Source organism: Heliangelus exortis, chromosome 9 (assembly GCF_036169615.1).
Source record: "Heliangelus exortis chromosome 9, bHelExo1.hap1, whole genome shotgun sequence".
Taxonomy (NCBI): domain Eukaryota; kingdom Metazoa; phylum Chordata; class Aves; order Apodiformes; family Trochilidae; genus Heliangelus; species Heliangelus exortis.
Window position 1 is genome coordinate 2,669,384 of NC_092430.1, and position 14,129 is coordinate 2,683,512.

The following is a 14,129-nucleotide window of genomic DNA, read 5'->3' on the forward strand; positions in this document are numbered from 1 at the left end:
AAGGAAAAGGAGAGTATTGCTTTGTTTTGGTAAATTCACCTGGCCATGCTCAGCACCATGCAGACTTTCAGACTTTCATCCAGACCCAGCACAGCTGTAGCAACTTGAACTTAGCAATTCAAGTTGCTAAGACCTGGAAACATGGCCATGCTGCTTCTGGACCCAACTCATGCCATCTCCATTGTATAAAATCACAGATTAACCCATGGGAAACCAGATTGTATTTCTTAGTGCCTTGCAAAAGCAGCCAGCCCACACCATCTGTTAGTACCTGCCTACAGTCAGGAGGAAATGATCATCATTTATTCTGTCTTAAAACACACTGCAGTTCTTTGATGATTCAAACAAAGAGGACAAGGGGGGATGTCCCTGTAATTGTTTTTCTAGCTTTTTTCCACATTCTTTGCCTCAGTTTCTTGTATAATTTCCTCGCTGCTTTTACTCCCTTCAACTTCACATCTTTCAAATCTTTCCCTATTTTGTTAGCTCTTTTGGACTCATTTCCTTTTTCTCCTTCTTTCTGCACAAATTAAAATCTCTGAACCATCACTTGTTCCATTCTAACTGGGATACTTTTGCTTTATTAAAAAATGCTATTAAATCCAAGCAATGTTTTCCCCTTACCAGCAGGCCCTTCATTTTATTTTCCTTTGAAGATTTCTTTACACTTTCTACTTGAATTTTGGAACACTGTATTATTTCCATTGCCTCAAATCACTATTTCAGTTCTTTGTACCACTTTTTGGCTTCTGTCAATGCCCCTCAATTCAAAAAGATAAATTATGAATTCCAGCCACAAATCAGGGCTTTGCTCAGATACAACTTACTATTTTTGAAGGCCTACCCCATTTAGCTGCTTAATTGAATAAAAGTGAAGGTGGGCACTGGGAGAGTGGGGGGGGAATCTTTTAGTTTTTGTCTGCTTCTCACCTACCAATGCTTTGTTGATTGGCAATAACTTAGTTTTGCCAAAATTGAGTAAGTTTTGCCCACGACAGTAACTGGTCCATAACCTCCCAATTATCTTGAACCAAGAGCTTTTCCATTTTATTTCCTTGCCCAGCCCTGTTGAGAAGAGGATGGAGAGCATCTCAGCAGGCTTCCAGCAGGCAGCCATGGCCAACTTTGCACAGATATCCTTCTCTGCTTTCCTTCACTGTCACTTTCTTTTGCAATTCTGCTGTTAGCAGCTGTGGTTCTACTTTCAGTACAGAAAAATCAATAAAAATCCATCAAGCTCTTCAAGTTTCTGGTGTAGTGTCACATTAAAAATAGCAGAAAAGGCTTATAGAGAAGTACAAATTATTTCCTTTTACCTCCACAGAAGGCAGCAGTGTCACATTTACTTATAAAAATATATAGTTTCTAATTAAAATGATACAAGTGTGTTAGAATAAAATGAGAACGAAGGGTAAACACCACATATTGAAATCACAGCAGTGATTCAAACCAAACCATCTTATTAAGTGAAGGTTTTAACCAGAAGTATTGACTAAATCAGAAAGAAAACCCCAGACAGAAAGCACAGATGTCTCCCTGAAGGGAACCAATGATGCCTTACAAGCACATGAGCTTTAAGTCTGCAACTGGAGCAACACCAAAATTTTATTAAAGAGGATTAAGCTATTTTGTTTCCAATGAAATTACTACAGGGATGGCATAGAATGAAGCAAGTTTGTAAATAAAGATATTGGAGCCACCAAGATCTGCTTCAGTTCAGGAGAAGAGAGGCCCTAACAATTGGTAAAAACAAGCTGTCCCACTGACTGCTTGCAGCAACTCAGATGAAATATATAACTGCCCAAATTCTCAGGCCCTGTCCTGACTTGAAAGATCAGGTATTTTAAGGTACCTTCAATTAGGGATGTAGGCAAGCCAACACTTTATCTACCTAAGCCATTGTTAGAAGTCACAGACAACAAAATCTGCACATCCCTCTCTCTAGGCCAATGACAGATTTTTCTCTGAGCAAAATTTTGCTGCCTTAAGAGGAAAGAAAATTCCCAGAAGATGCCTGCTGGCTCTGCTTGGTCATGGAGCTGCAGGAAGCAGGGGTGCAGCCCTGGAAAGTCCACACCCTCCTCTGTAGGACTGAAGTACCTAAATGAAAAGGCAGGTCCTTCTCTAAATGCAAGTCTAGTTTCAATAACTAGGGTTTATCATGACATTTTTCCTTACATAACCTGTGTTGACTTCTCTGAGTCATATAGACATAAGAAGACTAAAGTAAAAGGCCTGAAGATTTAATGTAGATGTACTAGGAGAAAAAGAAATTAAGTACAATGAGTAAAGCTTCATGACAAACAACAAAGGTCTACAGAATCACAATAAAAATCAGAGGCTTTCCCTCATCTCCTATATACACACACAGATATCCCAGGAGTTACAAGGATCCTGTTTCCAGGCTCTTCTCGTGAGCTGCTGGAGCCCTTGTCCAGCCCAGGCAGATGTGCTCAGTGCTGCTGACACTTTATTGTACAACCAACTCTACCTCAATTACTCCAATTCATGCTAAGCTAACTAAATAATTTGTGGGAAAATTATGCAAACAAGAGAGGAAAGGAAAAGTTTGTACTCAGTTGGATGGAATACAAAAATAATTTTTCCAGTGTATATAAGACAGTTCTTCAGAAGAGGCAGCCTCCTTTTTTGGCAGGTGACAAGAGAACCAACTTGCTTTTCACTCTTATTTCATGTGCCCATCTGCTGTCAGCAGAAGGAAGCTTTGGATTCAGGTTAAAAATTGGATCTGTTTTACCCAAGTTACTGATTCTTTAAATCCCTTCAAAGAAGTTGCAAAACAGCTGAGGACCTCCTTATTCTCCATCTTCTCCTTATACTCCAAAAAGCCAGAGTTTTCCAGGGTTTGACATAGTTGAGTTGACTTCAGAGTAGGAAAAAGAGCTTGGTTCTGAAATTATTTGCCACTGTCTCTCCCAGGCTATTTAAACACTTTGTGTTCCTGGCTTTTTCTTAAAGGCTGAACTATAGCACATTATGAGCAACTAGCTCCTGTATTATGAAATATTTGCCAGGTGAGGACACATTTTTCTGTTCTTTCACACACTGAATCCACAGTCTAGGCTATTCAGGAGAGAAAAAAAAAAAACTCATATTAAGAAAAGATGAGGGAATTAACACATCTTTAGCTGAAGATTGAAAAAACAAGTCCCCAAGGTGCTTGTAAAAGAACCCTGCAGCACTAAGCCTGTGTCATTTCAACAGCTAAAGATGAGCAGGGACATGAAGGGAAATATCTATAAGTTAACAGAGTAGCACCCAAATGCTTTATTGATTAAAATAAAATTGGAAGTTATACTAAAGACACTTCAAAAAATATTTTTTCTTATATTTCAGTTTTTGTAATTCAAAAAAAGGTACCATTGTTAAAAAAAAACAACACTGGATGGTTTGTTTTCTGCAAATCCTAAGCTGTGCTAAATGCAAAATCAATGAAAAGCTTTCATAAATAGTATTAAAAAATTCAACCAATCTGGCAACATATTCTGTTTGAATTGGCAAGTCCTCTCCTGGCAACCAAACAGTTAAAGAAAAAAAAAGAAAAAAAAAGGAAAAAAAAAAAAAAGCCTTAAAAGACTCAAGAGAATTAGCTGTTGCTAAAACAATTTTATGGTTCTTTCCACTTCACTGGAGGTAGTTTGTATGGCTGACTGGAATCTATTCAATGCTGTCAAACATCTAACACTCCCAGAGCTAGATGCCTTACAATGAATAACAAGCAGTCTGGCTGCCAATATGCTGGAGCTGCATTTTTTACCAGGACCTGGACCCCAACCCAGCAACACTTTATTTCATTGTTTGATGCCTTGTTAATTTCTAAGACCAAAAATTACCCACAAAAACCAGAAGTACCAAAATTCCAAAGCACACCAGCTCCAAAATCCACAATATGGAAAATCAGGTTCCTATAAAACCCCTGCACATCTAACTTCTCTTTTGTAGTTTCAATGGATTTTGTAGTAGAAAATTATCAGTTTCAGAGGCTTACAATAGGTCCACAGAATAAAGAAGTAGAGAAACAATGAATAAAGGGTACACAACTCTTGTTGAAACACTAAGTACATCATCTGTCATCTTGAGCATAATCATTTCCATAAATATTATCCCAACCATCGATTGTCTTGTGATTCAAGCAAAATCCTGGACTCCCATATTTATGTCCTTCATCTTTCAACTGTAATAATGGTGAAGTGCTGACACCAGAATTGTATTCTAAGCAGTGACAACACTGCCTCTGTGAAATGAAAACTGGGATGTCTTGGCAGGTTTATGGTTATGATTTTGATAGGACTTCTGTTCTGCAGCTCATATTTTGCCACCAGACCCACACAGGAACATCCTCCTCCTCATACAGCATGGGGTTAAAGTCAAGCAGGACCCAAACATTATATACCCTGTAGCACTTTCATCTTCAGGCTGAAAATAAGCACCATTCTGACTGTGAGTTTTGCAGAGGCTGCAACTTTGGGTTTTGCTTTTCATTACCTTAATAAAAATACACTTAACTGTATTGTTCCTAGAAACTAGTTCTCTAGGAACCAAAAGGGGCTGAAAAATTTCAGTTGTTTGAGAAAAAATTATCACGCAGATACATAGCCCTCTGAAAAAAATAATTTTCAACCTATAATAGAACTAAGCTCATCCTTACTAAATAAGAACTAACCTTTCAGAATTGACCTGATTACCCACACCCTAAAAAAGATGCAGCTTTATTTGAAGGAGTGAAGCAAAGCAGAGAGCTGTGTACGTTAATGTTCTTGGGAAGGTCAGTCCTTAGAGCAGGTACCATCAGAGGGGCAGCCTAAATGTTCCTGGCAGGGGCAAAGGACACTTGCCTCAACAACCATGCACTTTTAAGCACCAATTAAGAATTCATTTCAATGGTGTACCACTGCTTTTGTTAAATTGAGGTAAGAAAATAACAACGAGGTAATAAAATGTACTTTTCAGGAATCTATCACCTCTTTTAATTATTTTCCATAAATGAAAATAGCAGCCCTAATGTGAAGTGAAAAACAAATTTTTACTACACTATTTAGGCTTCAGCCTGAAAGTAGGTTACTATTTCTTGCCTTTCTATTTAAGCTGCTATCCTTACTCTCTACATTTGGATAACTTAATGGCTGCACACTGTGCATTAGCACATGCCTGTCCAACTTGGAAGACAGATCCAAAGCAAGCAGATTTTCATCCATTTCAAACAAACAAAATCACCTGCAAACACTCACCTACCTGCTAGTTTAACAGCATTTCTAGAACCACAAACACAGAAACACCCAGTATGTCTTCCACAAGCACTTTGGCAATAAGACTAAGCCAAATGAGTGTATCTTAATTGTAAAAAGGGGGAAAAAAGGGTGCTGTGATTCCTCTGAAAGGCTGAAGCTTTTGTCAGAAGGCAGCAGCCCCTATCACTATCATTCCCAGAACCTTAATCACAGTAATTAGCCACAAATTGTTAAGCACAATGAGAGCTGCTCTAAATAGCTACATCCATCGATTCCACTGATGGAAATGATAGCATGAGACTGCCGGGTTACACCTTTACACAAAACACAAGATTTAGGGAACTGAAGTACAACTTCAATACTGATCCACCAGGCAGAAAACAACTTCTCTCCCACACCAGATTGATCACTTGTTAACAGTGTGGTTAAGCAGCATCAGCAGCAAGTCAGAAAGCAGCTGGGAGGGAAGATGTGACTTGGGATGGAATGCCTTTGGGTATGGAGGGTCAGGCACATCCAAATGAGTGATCACTTCTGTAAAAGCAACCTTAAGGAAATGCAATTTGTGTGAAACAAAATTCTTAGCTTTGTCTTTAGTCAAATAACATGACAGCTTGATAATGCCCAGCAAATGTCCCTCATACCCAATCAAATTGTAGCTGTACTATACAGTGTTTTTCACTGCTACTCTGATTAACGATAATTTAGATTTTTGGAAGATACGTATTTAATTTTTACCTCCTTCATCTTGACATAAATAGCAAATTTCAAGCAGCTCCCCCACTACAGATGAGATGATACTTAACACCAGGAAATCAGGCTGCTCTTTGGTTATCAAACATCTGCATGGAAGAGAACTCTCATTAGCCAAACACAGGCCAAAAAGCAACTTGCATCCCCTTAAAGAGCTGTTCAAGACTACATGAGCTCTAATTCTCCAGAGGACTTTTGCAACAGATGGGAACGAGGCAAATGCATTAAACAATTTAATGATTATTTCCAGAAATACTTCTACAGTGCTCAAGTGTCAAAATGCTTTTAAATCAAGCAAATAGCACGTGGCAAGAGTTATAAAACTAACTACAAGAATTAGATGCTTCTACTCCATGAAATTCGGTTGATTCTAGATATATAATTCCACTGCTCATTTTAAAAAATTCATTCATAACCAACTGTAAGATGAGAGCAGTACCTTAAAGAATATGAAGCCCACGAGAAATAAGCCACAATTTTAATGTAGGCATATTTTTACATGTCCTAAACCCCTTGAAAACCATTCTTTTACCTTTTCCCATTACAAGGCACGACTCCAGTGCAATTCACCATGTTTCTAAAAGCTCTCCTCCAGTCCCTGGATTCATAAGAGATTTGAACCTGATGTACATTCATTTAACTGAGTGTACATCACTCAGTCATGTAACTGACAGCAAAATATACAAGGTCATGCCCTCAAAAGTGATTGTGTCATTCAAGATCACACCTGCAGGAAAAGACAGACACATTCTGGTGCCTTCAGGATCATTTGTGGATACCTCATCATAGCTTACATTTCCTCTATTTTCCATTTTCAGAGAAGGTTTCCATTAATCGTTTCGGTAAAAAGCAAAATTACCTTTTAAATTCAATTTCTAGTGCAAATATTGCACAAACATAGCTTCCCTGTGCATTTTTACAGTGCTTTAGCAAGCTATCCACAAGAAAATGAATATACTGCTTTCCCCTTTGCTAAGTATGGTTCTTATTGACAGCTGGTGTTGATCATTTGAAATGGAAAACTTGCAGGAAGGGAGCACCTGAATTCAGCTCTGAGTGCTCTCCAAAGTCTCCAGGAGTGTTTTATGATACTGTTCCATGTCTTTAATCAAGTAGTTCATTACTGGCTGGCAGAAACTCTTTGTTGCTGTGAACTCACTCAGCACAAAGTTATTTTGTTCCTAGTGCTGCCATTTCCTTTTCAGATTTGCAAGGTTACTGTGCATCCATCGCCTGCTGTTCTAAGTTTGGCAGCCTTTTCTCCAAGCTTTTATTTTCTGAGAGGTGACCATTTTAATGGGCCTTAGGTCTTTCATTTATCAAGTTTGCTTTTTCTACTCCCTTCCTAATTATTGCAGGCCACCCAGGTTATTTTCTGTAAGTCTTCCATAAGTTGCTGACTTTTTACCAGAAGATTTATGGTGAAAAGTTTTAATTTTTTTTATTTTTTCCAAATGTCCCTCAAGTTCTGACTCAAACCCACCACAGTAATGCAGGCACTTCAGAATATTCCAAGTATCTTCTTTCAGAGGCAGATACCCTTTTCTATCCTCCAAGTGGACTTAGCAAATGCTTACATAGCTTGCTTGTTCAGTACCAAAATGTTTTATAACTACTTCTTAGCAGGGATTACTTGTTTCAGTTAAATGTAACATGAAACAAATCTCTGCAACTTCCATTTGGCTCAAGATACTGCAAAACTGCATCACACCTGCCTATAAAAAAGGCAATGTCTAAAAAATGAGGTTCTGTTAGAATACCCTATTAAAACTAAACAAAAATATTACTCATTTCTAGTTCTGCCTCTTTGTTCAATGCCACTGAACAAATCACATGGGTTCCCCCATTTGTTGTGCAAGACAGGACCCCAGACTACAGCTATTTTACAGGAATTTTGCAAGAACCAAATGCTACCCAGTCTTTAACTGCTTCTTAGACACAGTGTTGCCTCCCAGCTCTCTCAAACTCCATTTCTAGGTTTTACAATCCTCCTCTATCAAGCCTTTTATTAGCTTTTGCTTTTATTACTCGTGTAATCAAGAAACACCAGAGTATGTTGGAGTGTTGTCTAACAGTTGGTCGTTCCAAAAAACATCAAGTCTGTGGCTTTTTACATTCTCTTCATTTAATACATTTTAAGTCATTGTAACTTAAGCATGAAGATTGGCACTGGATGCTTATGGACTTCCTGCTGCAAGAAAACCACAGAGTGCCTTCCCACATTCCAAGTATTTCTGCTAACACACATCACTTTCTATTTTCTACTCTGTGGGCAGGCACATTCCCCAAGAACCCACATGCAGAGTAGAGGCTGTAGCAATACCTGGGAAAAGTGTTTAAAGAACAATGGGGAATTATGTATTCCAATTTCTATTAAGCTGAAGTGGAATTCAGATGGCAAAATGTTTCTTCTTTGAAAATCTTGCCTCTGCCTTGCCCTTGGCAAAAGGAGCACTGGCACACAGCAACACAGCACTACAGAGTTTTTCTGTTCCAGAGAGGTTTTTCTATGTGGCCTCACTACCCTTTGAATTAAGGTAGAGAAAAAAAGCACCAAATAGCAGGGCTGGCAGCCTCATACAGCTTGCAACATGCTGAAGTGTGACCCAACAACTGCAACTGATACAGAGTTCTTGCCAGGTATCCATACAGCACTGGGGAACAAGTACCAACTCACCACATCCAGGACTGACCCAGGATCAGAGAGCTTACCAATGGGCAGAGGGATTTATTTGCTTGGATAATCTAGTACAGGAAAATCCCAGACTGGTTTGGGTTGGATGGACCTTAAAGCTCATCCAGTTCCAACCCCCTGCATGGGCAGGGAGACCTCCCACCAGCCCTGGTTGCTCCAAGCCCCATCCAACCTGACCTTGGACACTTCTAGGAATGACCCATCCACAGCTCCTCTGAGCAACCTGGGCCATCACCTCACCACCCTCACAGTAGAGAATTTCTTCCTAATGTCCAACTTAAATCTCCCCTCTTCCAGTTTAAAGCCATCCCCCCTTTTCCTTGAATCCTCCTTCTGCCATCAGACCTCATCACACTTCTGTGACACAGAAAAGGAATACATTGTCCCACAGAGGGGAGATGATGCTCTGTGAAGCCATGAATTGTCCAAACTAACAGAAAATCTGTACCTGAGCAGGGTATTGACTTTTGAGCTCCTACCTGTCCAGCAGGAAACCTTTCCCACAGATGATTGCTGCCTTTCTGCAAAAAGCAGAACTACTCTGCAAGCCAAGACAACCAAGCTCTAGTGAAGGTCAGAACTGCAACACTGAGGTGTTTTCCACCCCAGTGGAGAAGCAGATTTGGAGTCCGTGGGGCTGGGCAGTTCCAGGTAGGATGAAGCTTCAAGCAACCATGGTGAGGAGGTTGGAACTACACCACCTTTAAGGTCCCTTCCAATGCTTGACTCCAGCATTTGTTACACTTCCTGCTGGATGCACTTCCCTGAAGTGCCAGTATCCAGCACGTATTTCAAAACTGCCTCTCCTCCTTGCATTTCAGTCAAGGGTATTTTAATTAGAATAAAAATTTAAAAAAATAATAATCATGAATTATGCACAAATGCAGGGTTTGGAATGTAACAACACGGTAGAGTGAATACATAAAAAATTAAATCAGTTTTAAAACAGACACACACACAAAAAAAAAAAAAAAAAAAAGGAAAAATACTCAAAAATTATAAGGAAGAGTGAACAAACTTGGTCTCTGTAGCTGGCACCAAGAAGCAGTCAGGGCATCTACCAATATGAGACAATTAGATTCCAGCAGACAAACCAGAAAATAATGATTCTGATTGCTGATGCTGCAGAGTGTCTGGCCAGCATTAGGTTAAGCAAGCTGGATGCACGCCAGCATCACTGCACAAATGGCATGGCACATTCTGGAGGAATCTGAAGAGAAATTACTAATATCTTAAAGGTGACCTTTCACACCTGCTAACCCAGCAAATCAGGCAATTCTTGGCTATAATGGATGAGATCAGCTGAGACCAGTCTCTTGAGGTCATTCACTCTGAATTAAAATATGGGATTTTTAAAAAATTTATAATAATAGACTATACCTCATTTGAGCAGAGTACCCTAAGTGCTTTATTAGTTTATTTCACCCCTTCCCCCTGTTTTAAGGAAAACAATCTAACTTTCCATTATTCATTATCATCCAGGCAGGCAACAATCTAAAAAAAGAACTCTAATTTTGAGCCCTACTGTCTATAAAAAAAAAACATAAAACATATCTTAAAAGGGTGGGTGCATTAATTAAGGCTGCCTCAGGATAAATGAAAATTAGTAGGAGTTCTCTGCTTTCCCGAATGAGTTTTCCATAGATTATTTATAATTGAATGAAATCAATTACAGCATTTGCAACAGAAATTGTATATAAGTTAAACATTTCTACTTCTGCAGAAGCTGAAGAGCTTGGTGCATGAACAGACAAAGGTCTCTGCATTTTTATGAAGGGAAGAGAGAAGGTATCTTTTCTGAAAGAAAGGTTTTCCCCTAAGAAAAACAAGCAGTAAGTGTATTGGGTACAAATCCCATCAGCACTGCCCAAAAGGGCTGGGGTGTAATTGAGAACCAGACCTCAGACCCTGAGAACCATCTCCAGCTGGAGATCCTGAACCTGGAGACTGAACTCCTTTCCGTTTCCTCAGAGAAGGAAATACTGCTTCATTAGGCTCAATTTTCTAAATAATGGTTATCCTCTGTAACTAATCAGGAAAGTTTTAAATCAGGATCAGAATAAACGCTTGCTCAAATACTGGAACATGCTCTGTCTACAAAATATACCCTTACCCTACTGACAACTGAAGGAGCTTGGAGACTGAGGCTCACCCTGGGCATACAGTATTTATTTTCAAACAGAAAATATCCTTTGCCATCCTACAGAGCAGTCCTTAAAGCAACTATCTTCTGTGCACAGAGATTTTTGCTAGCGAATGGAAACAAAGATAACTTTGGGGAAAAAAGGAATTAATGTAGTTTCAAACAGAGCAGCACTTTCTCTATTCATTCTGAATGGAAGAAGGAAAAGGTTTAAAGTTACTTCTTGAGACCTAAGACACACCTGAATAAAATTATTTGAATAAGCATTAAAGAAAATCTGTAGCCCGAAAGACTTCAGAGGGAATTCAACTTCCACATCAGCTAAAAGCAAAACAGGCATTGACTTCATCTGTAACAATCTGATATTCACCTGGATTATTAAGTTTACCCCATCAGCAAGCTAAGAAAGTCCACATAAATTACAAAGCTAACAAATGCAAAGTAGAATTGTGCTTTAGCATTGTGGAACTGCAGATACTGAAAGCAGTTTCTGCCAAGTCCATTTTTGCTGCTGGTCTGGTCAGGTAATTTTATTCCTAATTACATCTGTGTAACCAGTAATGAAGCCATATAATAATCTAAATTTAAATCTATATAGATTAAGCTTAAATGTAAATAGTATCAACAGTCAGATAAAACTAATGCATATAATAACAGCATACTTTGATTTTCACTTCCCTTCTAGACTCACATAAAAATAACATCTGAGTGAAGATTAGAGTAGGTGCAAGAAGAGCCTTCATTATGAGTGCTAGGTTTAAAATTGCTTTATGATGCTGCCTGTTAGACATTAGCATGATGAAGAGTGCTGCTCTGCACTGCAGGTTGGTTCCAAGACATCCTGTGCATTCAACAACCTGGACAAATCTTTAGCTTTTTATGTTGACCCTTGGATGTCAGCTAAACCAGCAGACAGTTGTCACTGATGAAAAATTCAAGATAACCTGAGCCAATCTGAACTGAAATAACTACAAATATGAAGTGAAAGATAACTAGAATTGGCTGGGGCTTTTTTATAATCTCCATATTCTGCTAACTGTAAATATGGCTTTGTCATATGTTCTAAATTGACTAGAACTGTGATATCAGGTATCTTGGAAGGTTACAAACCTAGGCATGAAATCCTTTCTTAGTTTAGAACCTCTGCATAGGTTCAGTCTGCACTCTGAAGTATTTCTTTTTTCTCTTATATAATGAGGTGACCAGAGCCCAGCAGAAAAATTAAATTTTTATATCTGTGCATTTCCTTCTCTTATTCCCTGCAAGAATTACTTTGCTTTCAAAACACAGTTCTACCTGCATTTTTTAGGACACTCTTTACCCTGCTTAAGGACACACTGATACTTTATTTTTTTTTTTTCACTGACAGTGATGTTCTACTTTATGCAGATGTAGTCAGCTGCACTGATTGTCTTTTCAATGATTTCTGGTCTAATCTTCAACACCTTAATAGAACACCTGCCACTCATATGCTGCTATTATTTAAGAGACAGTTCTACCATCCAATCTCTTCTCCTCAACCTGCCACTTCCAAAGCCCATCCAATTTAAGTGTCCATTTATCCTTTACTTATATAAATGCTTTCAAATAAGTTTGATTTTTTTTTTCATGCTTTTTCCAATTTTTCTATGATAAATGTACTTGTTCCAGACCCACACAACCTTCCTGATATCTCATCCAACACAGCAGTAAAGGGACCATAAAGTTATTAAAAAAGTTAATTTCTTTGCCTTTATTTAGAAACCCACTCTCCTAACCCCCTCCCTACCAGTTTCTGTGGAATATTTCCACATGCTACAAATGCTTGCAAACCAGGGAAACACCAGTTCTACAGTTACAGAAGTCAATGTTCCACACTATGAAAACACATTGTTGATATCAAGTATAATATAACCCCATCTTTTTGCTTAGAAGATTCTGCAGACAGCCCAGAGCTATCTGATCCACAGGTCTGCTTCTCAAGGAACAAACTTCCCCTTCCCTCTCTCTCATTTCATAGAAGACTCTTGCTGAAAGTTATGCTAATTACCTCTAATGTTTTCACAGACTATTACAGATCTAGTTGAAGACTCAAAACTGATAAAAAGACAACCTTTTTAAATGCTTATTCATCAAACAGCCAAAGTGATAAATGGGAGTAGCAAATAATTACCACTTACTGTAGCAGAGAGCTGTGGTCCATTCAGCTGTGCATGCAGGATCGCTTCGTTGATGGAGTTCCTGATTCCCATCAGTGCAATCTCCAGATCATGTGAGGCAGCCATTTCATTAGTCAGATATTCCAGAGTGGAAATATACTCCCTCCACTGTGCATCCAGTTCTGACACACTGGCTAAGCAGCCCCTCATCACGTTCAAACAGTACCCAACACAGGGTCTGATAAGTGTCAGGCCCTGGCAGTGGGGGCAGTACTGCATCTTCACCAGAGCTCTGCTGCACTCCTTGGTGAGAGCTGCGTGTTCCGTAGTGTTTATCACTTCAATGCCCAGGCTGAGGGCCTGGCTGAGCATCCTGCTTGCCCAAAGAGATTTTGACAGCTCTGTAACCATGTTTTTAGAATAGTGTCCAAAGGGATTTATGTCTTGCCTGGTAAGCCGCAGGCACTCTGTGTAGTCCTCTGATAAATCTGTAATGCCTGGGTTAATCAGTCGACTGTACACCAGAGGGAAGAGACTGTCAAAGAAACGTAATACTGCACTTTCCACTGTAGTCTCTGCACCCAGAATGTAGAGAGAGAGGTCTGTAAAAAGTTCTTTAACAGGTTCTGCTGCTTCTTTTGCCATGGCTCTGTAAGCTGTCTCAAACAGGGAACTTGTGTGGTTTTCAGCAAAGCGAAGCGAAGTCTCAAAAGCCTCTGAAAAGGGGGGAGGAAGAGAAAGAACCAGAGGTTAATAGCAAGCATTTGACAACTTATTTGCAGGGTCTGATGTTGTCCCCAAAAAGGAACATCAGTGTTACATGAAATCTGTGATATAAGTACACTAATAGGTAATACAACATCCATCAGTAATGTCATTAAAGACACCTGAATATTTAATGACCATAATAAAGGTGACACACGAGGCAAATACTTGCTTTAAAAAAAGAGTACAGAATCCCAGAATCATTTGGGTTGGAAAGGACTTCTGACATCGTCGACTCCAACCCTTGATCCACTCCCCCCTGTGGTTCCCAACCCATGACACTGAGTGCCCCATTCAGTCTCTTCTTAAAAACCTCCCGGGATGGAGAATCCACCCCCTCCCTGGGCAGCCCATTCCAGCTACACCCTGAGCAAAACCCAAGAGGA

General features: G+C 39.3%; 1 protein-coding gene across 3 annotated transcripts in view; it reads right to left on the bottom strand.

Annotated features, from left to right (window-relative positions):
* Positions 1-14,129, bottom strand: part of LOC139799598 (glypican-5-like) — a 338,529-nt gene that overhangs the window by 245,480 nt on the left and 78,920 nt on the right. For all 3 annotated transcript variants that reach the window (XM_071751698.1, XM_071751697.1, XM_071751699.1), the window contains exon 3: positions 13,000-13,694. In XM_071751698.1, the coding sequence (XP_071607799.1) occupies positions 13,000-13,694 (695 nt within the window). The remainder of the gene's footprint in view (positions 1-12,999; positions 13,695-14,129) is intronic.